Source organism: Meleagris gallopavo, chromosome 22 (genome assembly GCF_905368555.1).
Source record: "Meleagris gallopavo chromosome 22, MGAL_WU_HG_1.1, whole genome shotgun sequence".
Lineage (NCBI taxonomy): Eukaryota > Metazoa > Chordata > Aves > Galliformes > Phasianidae > Meleagris > Meleagris gallopavo.
In genome coordinates, this window is record NC_139425.1 from 12839486 (window position 1) to 12856784 (window position 17299).

A 17299-nucleotide genomic window follows, 5' to 3' on the forward strand; every position below is an offset into this window, starting at 1 on the left:
TGAAACAATTCTTAGAAACAAAAAGGGAAGTGAGTACTTAGAAAATGTTAACAAGAAGCAACTTTTTTATATAGGGCAATGTAGTCAAGCGCTCTTCCTGAAAACATTATAAAATGAATAGGTACATGCAATTAGTTTAATGAAGCAACAGTACATTATGCATTTTATAGTGTTTTCCTACATTGAATAAAGTATGAATATTTAAAGAGGCCTCCTTAAAAGGATGAAATAAAAACTCACTATAGAGCATGCATACCTTAAGAGTTATTCTTCATCCACTTCTGCTACAAATTGTGAATGGTGTTCTGGTGACTTGCTGTGTGTTTTGCTTAGATGAAGTTTTACAGCATGTTTGCTCGCAAATGTCCGACAGCACAACTTACATTTGAACTTAGAGTCTGTGTCCTCTTCTCCAGCTATTGTTTCAGGAGACCTTTGAACTGAAACTCTGGAGATTTCTTGCTCTACCTTGGTTTGCTGCTCCACAGCCAGCCTGTTCATGTCTTTCATTTGGAAACCTAGATGAGATTCTAAGTGGCTAATGTAAGTAGATGGGGTTCGAAACTGAGATGCACAGTCGCTGCAGTAAAAGACTGGATGCCCTTTGTCCATGTTTTTCAAAAACTTTGTTCCTCCAGTTTTCCTAAGTTGGTACTTGACATTTGCCAACCAGTGGCTGATGGTGGTCATTGACAGTCCGGTAAATTTTGAGATCTGCATACGCTCCTGTGGGCCTAGATCTGATAATAAATATTTACCTTCGGATGTCTGGAAGAGGCTGGAAGCAAACTGAGCTTGCAAAATGAGAAGATGCTGAGGGTTCCAGTTCGACTGCCTGCCCTTCCTTTTATGCAGAGTGGAGACTTCTGTTGAGACATCTTCAAAGCGTCGGACATCTATTTCCAACTTCATAGATGGGATCCTTGAAGATGCAGCAGGTTTTGGTGTAGTAGCTTTGGGAAGAACTTTGACCATATCAGCAATGTCAGACAGAGCATGTTTTTGAGGTGGAGAAGTACAAGATTGTGCTTGAGCTGACTCAGCTTTCTTGCCTTTAGATTTGGTCAGGTCAATAGGCTGATCATTATTTTCAAACAAATAGTGCCTGGTTACGCTTGCAGGCTTTGGTGGGGTTGGAGTAGGAGATAAAACCGGCTTCTCCATCATATTTAAATTAGTTTTGTGGAACATAGAAATCGTGCTAGAGCTCGGGCTGGAGTTGGACTGGGGCCGTAAAGGCTCAGTGGCTTTGCCCAAGTGATTATTCAGTACCGACTGCAGGGCACTGAGAGGGTTGACACAAGGCAGCTCTGATGAATGGTTGGCAGCAGCACAACCATTACTAAGAGAAGCTGTTGTTGGTTCCTTGAGGGCTGATTTTTCTTTTCCACTGTCCTCTTTAATTTTGTCTTCTTCTTTCAAGGGACATGGTTCTGTCTTTTTTGGCTCCCCAGAGGCTTCAGATTTGAGGATAGGTTCCCTCTCACTCTGGCTGAGTGAAACATGCTCAGCTTGAATGCTCTCTTTAGCATAGTCCTTTTGTACCTCCTCCCTATCATCAGTTTCCTTCTTCACTTGAGTGCACTGAGCCACATTTGCTGAGATAGGGACGAGAGGCATGACTTTCCACTTTGGAGCTATGGGCCTCAACTTGTTGGCCATTGTTGGCCTGATTTGCAGTACTTGGGAACCCACAGGCAGAGATGGCTTAGCTCCTTCTGAGAGCTGATAAGCTGCATGGATGCTGGGATATGCGCTCCAGCTAGGTGCTCCATTTTGAGCTTTATTGATGGCTGTCGTGACAGTGTTCTCCAAAGACTTCAAAATGTCCCCACCACCTTTTGAACCATCTTCTAAATCTTCTTCTCTGAGGTACTGGTATTTCATTGTGGGATCCAGTGGTTTCTGAAGAGTGTCTTCATACTCTTCAGTTTTTACTGCTTTCTCATCTTTGTTTGCATCATCAGCTTTATCTTTTTTACTTTCTTTTTTTATTTCAGAAGCAGGAGCTATGCATTCTGCAGATGATGATTTACTGATTGCCTTTGAAACCGGGCTGTCATTGGCTGGTGCTTCAGAGAGCGACTGCATTTTTTCCACAGCTAAAGGATCTAGAACAAGCTGCTTTCCTTTCTTTGAAGCTGAACTTGTGACTTTCAAGAAGTGGCCAGTAACCATCATGTGGGTCGTGAGCTGCTGCAAGGTGTCATGGGAACTTCCACACTCCATACACTTCAAAATCTGGGATTTGCAGGCCTCAAACTGCCACGTATAGCTGGCACCATTCTGGTAGCCGTAGCGGTTGTTGGATGATAACTGCAGGTTCCCGTTCTTCTGTGGGGAAAAAGTGTCTGAGAAAGACCCCGTTGTGGAATCGGGGGAACAAGGCCTGTTAACGTCAAACACACGTTTCTTCGCTGGAGTGACCATTTTTGAAGAAATGGTTGGTACTGGCTCCTTCAAAGGCACTTTTTGGTAATGTTTTGTTTTTATCATATGAACGCTCAAATCTTGAAGGGAATCAAAGGAATCACCACAGAACATACACTTCAGAACTTTTTGTGCATCTTCCTTGTCCATGTCCTGGAAAGCCCTTTTTCGAGGCTTCGAGTAGCTGGTAGGCCTGTGCTTGTCCTTTTTGTGGTTGTCATCTTGGTAGTGACCTGTTTCATTCATATGAACTGTTAGTTCGACCAGCGTGTCGTAGGCCGCGCTGCACTGCCGGCACCGAAACCTGCTGGCACCAGTGAACACCGTTCCACACATTTTGCTGCTCTGCCGGTAGAGCTGGACGGAGCTGAACAGGTTGGGTTTCGAGACAGGTCTGGAAGGTAAATTCTGTTGTAAGCTTTTTGACAGTGCATCTTGATGCCAATCAAAATCAGCTTTGTTCCCTCCATTTCTGTTGTCGCAACTCCTCTTTTCAGAGTTGGACAACTTGAAACCCAGCCCCAAGCCCGTCCAGTAAGAGTCTGACAGTATGTTGGCATAGACTGCTGTCATTTTATCCATGCAGTTGTGTGCTTCATTCTGGGCTTTGGGATGGGTGCTGGTTTTTGGATCCTGCGGCTCTCTAGAGCAAATGCTTTTAACATCTGTCATGTGGTCACTACCATCACTCAGCAGTGATTCATTTTCTGCATCTTGGTTAGATATATGACTGACAGGGGAATTCTGGTAACTGAAGTTCCCTTTCTGCTCAGGACCCACATCATGTTCCTCATCCGTTCCGGTGTCATTGCTGCCCTGGAGCTGAGCAGTTGAATTGTCATCATCATCTTCTTCCTCCTCCTTTATATCTTCCTCTTCCTTTAAATCTTCCTCTTGGACGTAACCTGAAATGTAACATCAATATATGAAATAATTTGTTAAAGGAGAACACTGCAGTTCAAGGTTTCTAGTTTCACTGTGTGTTTTCTTTACCAGACTTCATTTTAATCTACAACTTTAATGCCTGTTAGTTCTGGAAGTGAAAAAAGCCAAATGATGTCTCTTTTTGTGAAGGTTGCTGCATGCTATTGGCAGATGATCATAATTCTTTATAACTGCCAGAGATTCTGAGTTAATAATTTTCCTGTCATGGGACTGTAATTCTAACTGTCCTGTAATAGGACAGTTGGAAAATTCATATATAAGAATTTAAAGTTTATATTAAAAGCTTCAATTCTACCAAATTGTTTTTAGCCTCAGTGAAAGGAAGGGTAGAATTGGCAAAGAACAGAAGACAAATAACTGCCATAATCTGCCTGGTTCATAGAATCATCTAGGTACAGTAATCTTTTACCATTTGATCACCTGAAAAAGCACTTTAGAATATACACAAATAATTTATATGTCAAAATACAACATTTGAAAGCACTGATAGGCTTAAGTGGAACTCTTTTGTTTGTAAAAGTAATGTACTGCGTACCATAAAAGCAAATTGCACTTCAATAAAAACAAATACATATATTTCAGGGCAAAAACCCTGAAGTTGCAGAACAGGATGTGACAGAAGTAGACCAAAATATAACACTGAAGAAGTAGGACAAGTCCTGAATGATCTTATTTGAAAAATGAGCTAATTAATTAATAAGAAGAACTTGATACTGGAACAGATGAAATTTTTAAATTAATTAAGGAAATCTGTATTTTTCTTTTTTTTTTCTTTTATTTTTCCTGCCTTATAACAGCCGTGCTTCTATTGAAGTTATGGGAAGTAACATGGGCAAAAATAGCCTGAACAGCGGAGAAAAGTAAAGTCCTAAGCGTGAACCATTTCCATTGCAGTCAGTGGATAAATTCCCATCAACTCCTCACAATCAATGACTGACTTCCAGAAGTGATGGAGAGAGCAGGTCGCTCAGACATGTTTTTACAAAAAAAAAAAAGTTAACATTTTTTTACCAGACACTGCAAAACAATGCATGCAATCCAGTGTCACAGACAGCCACTCTTCAAAAGTGCTGATTTCAGAAGTCTTCAGGGAGATACTTTGATGCGCTCTTTCATTTCGGAGCACACTCCATACTGCTAACTCATGTGACTGCACCGCAGTGCGTTCAGTACTGAAGGCTTAGCTTTGTGTGTCAGTGAATTAGGTGAAGAAGAAACCCACAGTCCAAACTGCCATTAGAAATAACGAAACAAAACAAATATAAAATAAAATAAAATTCTACTACTTGTAATTGTGAAATAAGACTTAAAACCACAGCCCTAAAAGCTCAGAAAGAATGATGGAGATGAGCCTAAAAGTGTTACTTGTTTAAAATTCCTTCCCAGCTTCTGAGAATGGCCAACTAATGCCTGTTTGAGAACCTGTCTTATTTTGCCATCCTAAACTCAGTACTCCTGTGCAAATGATATCTTTCTCGCAAATCAAGAGGGATGGGCAGAAAAGCTGGAAGCGTTCTGATTAACATACAGACAAGGCCTTCCACGATTTTTTTCAGACGTGTTTCAATTTTTCAATCTTCCTGCATTTAAGAATTGGGAGCATATGTGACCCCTCCCAACGGATGCTCACTGCCAAGCCTTGAGCTGAAGCACAAGCAGAGGCACCGCTTCGTGGATAAACCTGCAGTAGAAGGAAGTGATGGTTCTCTATCCTGATGCACTAGAAATGCACACAAGCCATCTTCCCTGCACCATTCCCATGGCTTTAGGCCCTCCACAGATGTGAGCCTGACTTACTCCTGGGCAACACCAGGCAGCTTCACAACCAGAGGTAGGGATAACAGCTCAGAGCAAAGGATCTGGACACCATTTTAACACGATAAAGTAATAATCATACAGGGACAGAAAAACTAGCAAAGAAGCTAAACATTAAGTGTTGCGTTAAATATTAAACCAACAAGTCTTTCAGAAGTGCGTTGGGATACTGCAAATATTCGCAGCCCCATTTACTGTTGTTCAGATGGAGGCAGGCAGTAAATATAAGAAGTAAAAATAAAATGATTATTTTGCATCCTTAAATATCCCCCCTGATGGCCAGATAATGCTCACCCTGTACCCCTTTCTGAGAATGCAGAGAACGGAGGGACCCGGCAGAACCCCCTGCACGTGCAGAGCGGTGACCGCGTTACGCAGCAGCACAAAGTGATGAGCAGGGCTGCCGTGCTGCTCGCGGTGCTGCAGACCCTGCGTGGCGTAGGCAGCAGCTCTGGCCCCACGCCAGGACGCATCGCACATCACACTCAGTGCAGCAAAAGTAAGGAGGGAATGCAAGGGAGGAATCAGACCAAACAGACAGCAAATAGCATTCACACGCTTTTCGGTCGGTGCGGATTTGGTTCTCTAATTCGGCACCAACTCTTGGGATGCTATTAACCCATCTTTCACCAGAAGGTAATATTTTCCTTTGGGTGATACATACGGCAGTTTTCTCTTTGCTGTCTCCTCTGTCCTTCTGAAAGGACTGACTGGGAGAAACACAAGAACCAGGCAGCTGCGTATCCCCCACAATACAGATACATTTTTCTGCTTAATTAGGCATTGACATGTTTACTACAACCCTTACAGAAGAATAACTCGTGCTGAGAAATCCTCTTCTATAGGCTGCATAACACTCATGCAATCTTAGCAAAGAAATTCTTAAAATTATTTCTTAGGAAGTACCATCAAAATTTCAATAATCAGTGCTCAGTTCCATCTTAATAACAGATAAGAGTTTTGAGCAGCTTTGAAAATACATTTTGGTATCCTACTTCTAAAGTGATTTCTGGTTATTTTCAAATCATTGTGAGCATTTTCAGGACAGCAGAGTCTCTTCTGAGCAGGCAGGCTGTGGTACCAGAGCTGCTGTGTACACCCAGCAGTGTGTGTGTACTCAGTGTCAACTGATGCAGCTGCTTAACAGAAATTACACTCATTTAAGTTTGCATTATTTCTTTTATAAGCTACATATAAAGGCTGTCTTGAGACTGTACACTCATATGCTTTAAATGCAGTGTCTGTAATATGTAGCATACATTTTGGCGTCGTGCTGATGTCCATATAATAAATTGTTGAGTGACCTGTTCTTTTCCCACCAGTTCTCCCCCAGGCTGATTCTGACATTCCAAACCTCTGAGCTGCTCATATATAGCTGTCTTATGGAAAAAAAGAAAAAAGAAAAAAAGAAATCCAAACTCAGTTACCAGATGAATGTTTCCTCCTTTTCCCAGCTGAGAATTTTTCCCACTGAAATTAAACAGGCCCAGGCTGAGATGGGAGATGGGCAACGTGAAGTACCAAAGTCACAAGGGACTGAAACTTCAGCATCTCTAAGACCGGACAAAGCCCAGGAGCTTCAGAGCATTGAATGGAAGCACCTTCTGGCTTCCTCAATGGAATACAGAATTTGTTTTAGTGCCGATTGATCCCAAGATAGCATACGTCAAAATCATGACGTAAGAAAGGATAATATTATCACATGGATAATAAAATTCTAAAATGTTTTAACTTATTTCTCATGCATGCATGCACCACATCGTACAGCTCTTCTGAACTTGAACTGTAGAGTATGACTACATAATTTTTTAAAAAATTGTCTAATTTTGCTGGTAACTTTTCCACCAGTGGATATTATTTTAACTCAAATTTGCTCTTTTTCCACATAAAGAAACACATACATATGTGTATATATATGTGTGTTTCTTTCCAAGACTGGAAAATATATTTTCGGCCAAGAGAAGGGACAGTGCATCATCTTCCAGAACACCACTAATCCATGTAAAACCCATTCACCATCTGCACTTCTTCATATATATTCCAGTTTCACATGAAATAACATCATTAGTAGAACAATCTCACAGTACTATAAGGTGATCTTGTTTCCTTATTGTCTGGCTTCCACTCAAACATCTTTTTGTGTTTGGCAAAAGCTGTTTCTTTCTCTGAGATATTTAATGCAGATAATGGATAATGACCACTTCTCATTCTTTTTTCTCAAAAAATGTCTAACTACATTAGCTGCCCAAAGACAAATCTTAACCTGGCTCCTTGTAGAAGTTCCCCACTGTAGATTCATTGCAGTTTGAAAATCTACTGAAGAGATAAATTGGCAACTGAAGGGGGAAAAGATCCCTACTCTATTTCGTAACTCCTATATCAAAGGCATTTTGTAATTTAACAGGACTAAAAGCAGTCTGGAAACGTGATGGAATTTCATGGTAAGAACTCAAATACAAGATTGAATTATACAATTTCAGAACATTTTAGATTGTGTTAAAAATGTTTGTACTGAGGAAATAACTTTCTGCTAAGTTAAATACGGAAAGAAAAGACAGAAAAGGTTTCCATTCTCGCCATGAAGGGAGCAAAGAGAGTCTGCCTCTGAGCCACGGCGGTTAGGATATGAAAGAATGTCTCTATCATCTGGTCCACACATCGCGGGAGGGGCGAGGTTCATTCCTGAAGCCATGTGCTTCAGCATCCTGAGGGAGGCTGTGGACTTTTCTCAGATCCCAGAAAAACTTGTATAGGCTCAACAGTCTCTTTCCTGGGAAGCCAGATCTCTATTGTGGATAATAGGAAATTATTTGCACCTTTTGTCTCTGTTACATTTTACCATCACATCCAAATTTATTTTGCAGTAGCTTAGGAAAGAAGATTCAGTCACCACCATAGTGGAGTCACTTCGCATCCAAAACAGCTCCTTAAAAGAGAAACCTTTCCCAATATGCTGCTTCCTTTTCTTAAGAACATTATTTTTAGAATAGTTAAGGCTCGGATGCCTGTGCATGGGTTTGTCTGATGACGAGCAGGGAAAGGCAGCTCCAGCCCCTCTCGGAGCGGCTTCTGCCATAACTGAATTTTAACACACAGAGGAAACTCCATGGAGCCATAACCATTATTTATACATGATGTTGAAATGAAGCAATTTTGGGTTTTCATTTTGTTGTACTCTAATTAGAGTTGCAGTATAAAGTTTTCTATTAAATGTCCAATTTCCTACTGGTTAAGAAGGCAAAATACCCACCAGCTTCACTGGGACTTTCAGCAGCACAAAGGAGAAAAAAAGATTATATCTTTTTTACGTGGCATCCTACACAGTCATGAGAAAAATGAAAACGATCCGCGGTTGGGAGCATATGTGCAGCAAATTGGCCTGCAAGCTACCACAAACTCAGAGCAAATCAATAACAAAAAAAGAAAGGAAACAAACAAAAGGAAGACTGAAAAAAGAGAGGTGACGCATTCCGCTTCACTGAGAGTGCATACCTGGGAAGGAATAATTGTGGAGTTTTTTCCCGAATCATTTTTTTCTCAAGGACGAAGCTGTTTATGTAGTTGGTTATTGCACTGAGAAAAAAGGCAACTTCAGCCCTGCTTGCTGGGAGCAGGGCCTGTCTGCCTGGATAGCTGACCTGCATTCCAGAGGTGGACGTAGCCATACTCCACGCGAATGTTTCGTGTTCCTTACGTGAAGGCTTACAAGTCTAAGTGAATAATTCGCCTTTCATTAAAAACCATCTCTACCTGCTATTTTCTACAAAGCCCTAGAACTTACAATTTTATTCCTTGAGCCAATGGAAGGTGTTTGATATTGTCCAGACTGCAACTTCGCCCACTACTCTAGCGATGACAATTATGAATCCTGGTAGAGTTTGAATGCAAGAGCTGTCCCTACACTCAGCCCCACCACCACGTCCTGGCTGTGCCTCTGCCAGCAGGACCTTCCTGAGCCCAGCACACGGTGCCAGACCTGCACACAGCCATCGCAGCACCACAGCGCCAAGCCCAGCTGCACTCCATTGCTCACACAGAGGTGCTTTCCAAAATGCAGTTTTGTCCCGAGCAAGCAGAGGAACAGAGTAGCAGTAAATATCTTTTCCTCATTAGGCATTTTAATTCCGACGCTGTAAATCACTTTGCTAAGAAAACAAATGTCTGAAACTTTCATCTCTCTTTGCCTTTCCTCAGTTACCTCCTGTCCTATGGATTGTTGTGGAAGACAGCACCGTGGCTCTGTGAATGTGCACATTACCTCATTTAAAACCAAGGTTTCAAATTCCGCTTTCCCCCTTTCATTTCCCGTGGTTCCCCTAAATACCAATCCAAGCTTCTTTAAATGGCATGAGCTAACAGTCAGAGTGAAAAAAAAGTATATATGTATCTATATAAATTGAAATTGTAATGAGTCTTACCAGTGTATTGCTAGCACTTTGGTTCATTTGATATGAACTTTGTTTTTTTAAAGTACCACATGGTAAGGCTTTGAAACTTCAGTTTGTAAAAAAAAACTGTAACAGCCTTACAGCCTTTGAAGTCACTGCTGATATAACTCTGAACAGATCCATTCAAGTTCAACTAACATCAGACAAATGTTTAGTGTATCAGAGGAAGCCACAAAAGCAAGGATTTCATCAATATTTCACAACAGCCTCAGGGAAACTGTAGATTGCAATGCTGTAGGGCAGCTAATGGAATTACACACAAGGGTTTTGTACATTTAAAATAAGCAGCTACTAAAAAAATTACCCTTCAGTTTGATAGAAACTGTATAAAACTGCAGATGGGAAACAATTAAATAGCTACCAACATTTATCCATGTCAGCCTGATAGGTCATTTAATAACAGGTATTTCTTTCTTTCTCTCTTGTATTTTTTTCCTGGTAGGGCAATAATAAAGATTAACATTTATGAAAAGTAGCATAAAATATAGTACAGCCAAATGAATAATTAAAGACTCTTCTGAAGAATTTGTTTGCTATTGTATGGCCAAGAAGACTGCTCTCCAGTAATGAAGTACATTTATATTAAATACAATTATAAATGGAAAGAAGCTGAGGATTATGTTTATGGAGACCTGCTTCTTTAGCCTAAAAAAAAACAATAAATACATATTTGACTCATTTCTCTTGAGCCCGTGGCTCATCTCACGGGCAGCATTTCCTCACAACTTACTCCCCTTGAGAAGAGCTGGGCCTTAACATTCAGCGTGTAACACTCCTGAAGTATCAGCCCTTCACACAGTTCTTCTCAAGTGCTCAGGTAAGTTCTGCAGCTGTGGGAAATTACTATTTCTGTTAATAACTAATGCTTCTTCAGTGCACTGAATTGCACTATGTGAGAGACAAGTTATTTGATCGCTGCTTTTAAAAGGCTGCTTGCTTCTTGGCCTCTCCAACTCAAAACAGACCAGCCCGGATAAACACAGTGTTTCACACAGAAGAATTTAAGCCCCAATTCAAGAATGCATGGAGTCAAGAAAACTTGTTGACTAGTGCCTACCATTAACAGCCTATTTATTAAAAATACTCATATGGCCTTACAAGTGCACCATTATTACAACTTTTGTCTAAAGAGTGGTGGGTGTTTGATCTTCCCTTCACACACACAGGCAAAGTGAAGCTCCAGTGAGATCTGCTTTAAGTCATTCTTGCCAGTAATATCAGTAAATCTGCACTCATCACTCAAGCAGGTTAAGGCCTGGCTGTGCCATCACTGGTCTCTTAGCATCTCTTTAGGTAAGCTAAGTAAGTAGAAAGTGAGGGCACGAAGAAATGCATCTTCCTCATCCTCCTGCTCTGTTTCAATCTTTCGTTCCAGGCAACAAACAAACTCCACGAGTTTGGAAGCATGAATTTTACTCACTGGGATTCGTTGCAGAAGGGACGCTAGTCAAGAATACACGGATCATCAAGTGCTTTATTTCCCTCTTTATTTTTCCTTCAGGAACATACTGTTTCAAATGCTGGTCCAAATGAATAGTCTGTTTCTTCTGTGATAAATATTATGGCCAACAAACATTGACTTTTGACCATTAGACATCCTTGCACTTATAGCCACATAACCATCAAAGCACTAAGCCAGCATGAAGGTCATTACCCAGCCAGCATCTTCCTTCGACTAACTTCTCAGATATGTAAGCAATAAGCAGTTGCAAGAGATTGATATGATACTTTGTGAGTAATTTGGATGAACTATAACACTAACCCAGTAAAGTATTATAATTTTAAATGTGTCCAGAAAATAATTGAAATTCTGGTTTAGCTTCATCATAATGCACAGTGCTGGGTATATTTAACAGCTGACTAGCTTAGCATGAATATTGCTTTACAAATGAGGTCATATTGTTTTTAAGAAACAATACTGCTATCAAACATGTTTAGGAGGAAAAGCAAGAGATTATGAGTACACTTTTAACCTTTCTGTCTCTTTCTATATCTGTTTACTATGGTGATTTAGGTGCTCAGTGTTGTTTGAAAGCAAACATAGAAGGTTCTGGCATTTAAAAGAGATCCAGTAATGAGCAACTGGCAGTCAGATTCTTTCTTATTATTACTCTGTCACAAGATCTCTGCTCTACATCACTCCATCTTTGCAACACCAGTCAGAGATGAGAAAGGTCAAAACATCTCCTTCAAGCATACAGCCAGTACATGTGCAGCACCGTTCCTGAGTCACAAACAGCAGCCAAAATTCACTCTGTGTCATGGAAAACAGCAACGTCCACATCTAATGAAGTGTTGTGAGAGGAGGTTTTCCTCCTTCCAGCACTAACACGGGTCAGTGGGATCTCCTACTGACTTTAGTGCACATTTCTTTCCTACCTCTCACACTTTGTAGGAATGAGAGAGCTAACAAGAGGTCCCTCCCAACCCAAGCCATGCTATGATCATTCCAAAAGAATATTTAGTATGCACAGTATTTTTCTATGCACCCACCCACACAGTGCTCAGATTTCTCTGCTCGTGGAGGGGGCACTCAGCACTCCCGATCCCACCGTTCCCCCCTCACTGCAGGCAGCAGTGAGAAGGCAGCAGCAGCTGTGATAAGAACCATTCTTTGATCCACTGAAATCTGTTCCAAAGCTGTAGTAACTTCTTTTAAGTTTGTACCCGAAATATTCCTCTGCAAGAGGTGTGACCCCAGGTGTGCCGCTGCTGGCTGCAGTACTGTCAACTTGCAGCAATTCTTACCAGACATTGTGAACTGTGCCTTATCACTCCCTTAGGAGATGGGGCAAATGTACTGCAGCTTTACTCTCAGCATTGTAACTTTAACATACTGCTCACTGCACCAATCCTGCCCTACTAGCACGGAACACAACTCTTCCTGCCCAGAAAAGCTTCCAGTTTTGATGCCATCAAGTGCTTCCTTTCTCTTTACAGTCTGTGATGCAGCCCTACTCTCTGAATGCTGCCCACATCAGTCTCTTTCCAGATACGAAGGCCTGTTAATATTCAAAATGCTAATAATTTTCAGTAATAAAATTAGTACCACCCTGCAAGAAACTTGGGCAAAACAAATCAGACTGTGTCAAAAGGAGGAGCTTCCAACTGATATGAAAAATAAATCTGGTTTCCAAGTATGTATCAAGATTAACAAAATGGACAACCCGAAGTAAAATGAGAAGAAAAATGATTGAAACACAAATGTTAAACTGTGTTTTTTTTAAATGATGTCTCAAATGATCCAGGAAAAGACTCAGATCCAGGGCCAACACAGAGATCATTTACAAGTTGTAATCACCAGTGTCAGTGCTGCATTCCTGCCCTGTCCTAAGTGATATCTGAAATTTATCATCTGGGACAAACAGTAGAAGAAGCAGGCAGCAACAACGGGAGGCTGCAGCTGCACAGGATCAGCTTTTCCTGAATCTCAGTGAGAAATAACAAGCATGAGTTATGGGAAAAAAATCCAATAATCAGAAAGGTCATTTAATGACAGAAACAACTTCTTCAGCACAAGTATCGTGATGTAAGTGCTGCTGAAGTGAGGGACCTCACTGGGTACAAAAAAGCCATATATTATATCTATCATAGCTATGGATTTAAGGCCTGAAGGAATTCACGAAGCAGGCTGGTGGATCAAAAATCCAGACTCGAATGTCCTGAAAGAGCTGAAAGAGCAGATTAACTGCCTCAACTGCCCAACACTGTGACAGAACAATACAACTTTATGAACTTGTCTGCCTTGTTTTTTTTCTGGGGCCTCGCTCAGATTTGGACACAGAAGCAACAGAGGGCATCTCACCACCACCAAAGGACTTGCTGAAAAACGAATTGCTGCTGCAGCCAAGGCCAAGTATAAAAAAGGATATTTAAAAAAAAAAAAACTTTTTTTTAAAGATTTAGACTATATTTATTGCTGCTTCCAGTGATCACATGCAAAAGTACAGACAAAAGATTGGGGAAAAAAAAGGTCCAGGGAATTTTCAAGGATGGTTAAATACACACAAAAAGCAAAATGTTCCCATTTGGGTCTGAATTCCTCCTCTTTCACTGCCCCCAGGCATCGGCATGCAATCAGGATGCCACCATTCAAGCTCTGCACTTCTGCAGAGGAGCAAATGTACCTGGGATGTTTATTAAGGCATCATTATACGTCTGTGTGGCATCATTTATTTTCTCTGGAAGAGACCATGCCAGGTCAAGATCAACAGTTTGAGCAGACAATTCATCAGGTGGGAGCAGGTGGCAGGGGCGGTATAAGAAATCGCTTGAAAAGGAGTACAAAACTGAAATGGATGGAAGTGTAAAAGTAATAAGAAAGTGATCAGTGAAACCTCAAACTGCAGGAGATAAATCAAATGGAACAGGTGTAGAGCAGAGAGCAGACCAAGAGGTTTTTCTTAAACACAAACAGGGCTTTAACTTCAGTGGCAATGGGTCAATCCATGTCCAATGTTTTGCCTTGAAATCCTTCTGTGAATCAGGAGAATAAACTGAGCTGGAATATTATTGGGACCTTCAGAAAGAATCAGTAGGAAAACCAGTTTTCTTTCATAGGTTGCTGCGGAAATGGGTGCAGGGAGCGTTCAGAAAATGAGGTGTCACTTTCCAAAGTTTGCACTTCACGTTTACATCTACTTTTGAACAGTGTTTATATTGTAGGAGTGCGTTACAAGATCTGCATTTATGTTTAGATTAAGCCCTGATGATGCAAAGACTGAAATCGTGTCACAATAAACAGTGGTAAGTGCACAGCTGAAATGGAGAAATGTTGAACATTTTAATGAGAGTGGTGACTTGCACATTAACTCGACTCCTTCTCAAGCAGAACTCCACTAAATAACTGTATTGAGGATCAACGTAAGCTACCAATAATCAAACTACTGATGACAAAAAAATCCTGTGTGCCTTAGCTAACTCAAATTTGAGACACAAAATATTGATAACACGAAATTAAAACCTACAAAAATGATTTTGGAATCAGTAAGAGGTTTTTGAACGTAGATCTGTATGTCTTTGAATTCTACATGAGGATATACTGGCCATGGACAATGCATCTGAGCTGATTTGTTAAGCAGAGAAAGTCCTTGGAGATTTTATGGGTGAAGTTGATTTGGAGCTATAATATGGAAGCATTTATTACAGACCAGAGGCCAACAACACTTCATTACAGGCTGTCTAAACAATTCCTGTTTATCCACTGCATTCAAATCCAGACAACAACTCCCTTTTAAGGCATTCCTAGATGGTTTTCATTCTCTGTCAGAAAAAAAAACACCCCAAAACAAACAACATAAAAACAACCAAACCACAAAAATCCACTAAAAATATGTATTTTAAGTACGTTTATCAATCTGTGGTAACATTTAAATGCAGGCAAGGTGCATCCAACCTCTAGCTAGTACCTGCAGAGTTTGTCTGGAACAACAATTCATTTGCCTGGTCTACAATGAGCTGATTACATATCCACTAAGGCACAGCTGGAATCTGACTAGTCTGCATTAAAAAATACCAGGGAAATTCTTTAACATGTGTCATACTGCCATTCGTTGCTCCTTCTGTGCAATATTTTCCTTAAAATGTATGAAAATCTTTTGCACAAAGAGAGGAAAACATGTTTAAAACAAGAATATTCAGAAAGACCAAAACTGTTTTTTACTCATTATTTAAGAATTCACTACTTTTTACTACTCTGTCTCTTACAAACAAGAATACTTATATACTCACTGGGAGAAGACGCAGCGAAACACCACCACTGCTATTCCTCCAAAGAAATGTAGTTGAAACAAACTAGATCTCTGGTCCCCTCACTTACTGCCTAACATCCCTGGTCCATAAGCATAACCCAGAGACAGCATTAATGCTCCCAGGCAAGCGCTCAGCACCAGCAGTCCTTCTTCAATGTGTTTTGCTCCAACAGCAAAGTCCTCCAGCAGCCTCGTGCAGGAGGCACAGCTGGCATCCCTGTGGGCTCTGTCCAGTGGGGCTGCAGCACTGGGGCAGCAGCAACCCCATGAGATGCAGAATGGCCTTCCCAGCGAGGTTACCCATTAGGGTCAGCTCTAGGGGGTCCATCAAGGCATTGATTTGATAAGGGTGATTGGAAACCGGACTGTGCTTTGCTCTCACATGGGTTTCATTCCTCATGTCTTAATGACAGACTAACTTTTCCATGTGCAACAGGCTAAACTTCTTACTGGTATAATTCTTTTGAAGTAAATGCAATTAGGCAGAGGAGTAATTGGCCCAATGCTTTATTTTTCTTGGCTCTCTGTACAGGATCTCTTGTTGCTGTGTTGTTTCTTTTTGTCTGGTGGATATATATACATACATACAGTCATTTTTCTGCTGCCAGTAGCAGTGGAAGTAGGAAGTGCCTGCATCCCATACTCTGTAACAATGTACCAAAAATAGCAGTAATTAAAAAAAAATCATTCATGTAGCTGTTACTCAGAAGACCTCTTGCTCCCGGCAAATAGCTCATCTGTAGTGCCCAGAGCACTTCTTCTTTTTCTTCTGAATATTCGTTAGCGGTGGCTCTGAAGTACAGTTCTGAAGCCAGGCAACATTATGGAAATGTAATCTAATTCCAGTAAAGAATTTTTATTTTCCTTATTAACTTCATTTTATTGAAAGCAAAATGTTGCCCCTTGCTTTGGGAATTAAACAGCACATTTCTACTTCACCTTCTCTGATATCATTAATCTAGAAAGAAAGATGAGATGATTTCCTCTATTAGTTCCCAATTTGTTTGTCCCCATGTGACTGAGAGGCAACCTCTCATGAAATTCATCTTCCTCCCTGGTCCTTTCCCGACAAGATTTAGTCTCCCCAACCAATCTTGAATGCCACAAAGAGATTTCACCACTCCCCATTCTTCCCTCCTCCGTGAGCAACTACATTCTTTGTTTTTTCTCCTTGCCACTGGTAAAAATGCTGGCGTTAGAGGGAGCACACAATTAAAGGTCAAAAATTCAAGTACTTTTCTGTTCCACCCTGTATAAATCTATTGCTGTCAGAGGGAAGCAATCATGCCTGCAAATGCACTTTACGGGTCTAAGAAGATCTGTTTCTCAACTTAAACTATGTAACATTTAAATATCAAAAACTTTGTTTTCTAATGAGGGAAGTATTGAGGGGGGAGAAATGAATTATATGCTTGATGTATACTGAAGGCTGGGAAAATTAAGGCCATTTCCCATGGTGAGAACGCAGTGATTTCAGTTTGAGAGAGTAAATTAAACCTTTGGGAGAATTTGTCTTCCATTAAATTGAACAGCTAAACAGGCACAGAAGATTTTAATGTCACCACCAACAAACCCCAAAGGTTACAAAAAGAAAAAGAAACGCTGTTTTCTTGTTTAGAAGTTCTGTCTCTCCACCTAAGAAAAACGCAAACTGTAAATGTATGCTGAGACACAAAGATCTCTTAAAGATCATAATTCCATTCCTATACCATATGCTATTAATGTCTGTCAACACTGTTTAGCCAGCAACTGCTGACAGAACCATATTTGCTATCTAAATACATCATAAATAAATCAGTAATGAACTGCTTTAGTAAACCCTCTGCACTGATTGGAAATACAGATCGAGTAAACAAACTCTGGGGATAGCATTTTGCAGCTCCAAGTATATACAACTGTTTAATGTCAATG

At 40.7% G+C, this 17299-nt stretch overlaps 1 protein-coding gene across 6 annotated transcripts in view; it reads right to left on the reverse strand.

Moving 5' to 3' along the window:
• Positions 1 to 17299, reverse strand: part of TSHZ2 (teashirt zinc finger homeobox 2) — a 213170-nt gene that overhangs the window by 80733 nt on the left and 115138 nt on the right. For 5 of the 6 annotated variants that reach the window (XR_014887777.1, XR_014887776.1, XM_085241766.1 and 2 more), the window contains exon 2: positions 257 to 3335. Coding sequence is in view for 4 of the 6 variants with exons in the window: in XM_085241766.1 (XP_085097892.1) it covers positions 265 to 3335 (3071 nt within the window). In the remaining 2 variants the exon portion in view is untranslated. The remainder of the gene's footprint in view (positions 1 to 256; positions 3336 to 17299) is intronic. The other variant, XM_085241771.1, reaches the window with a different exon arrangement.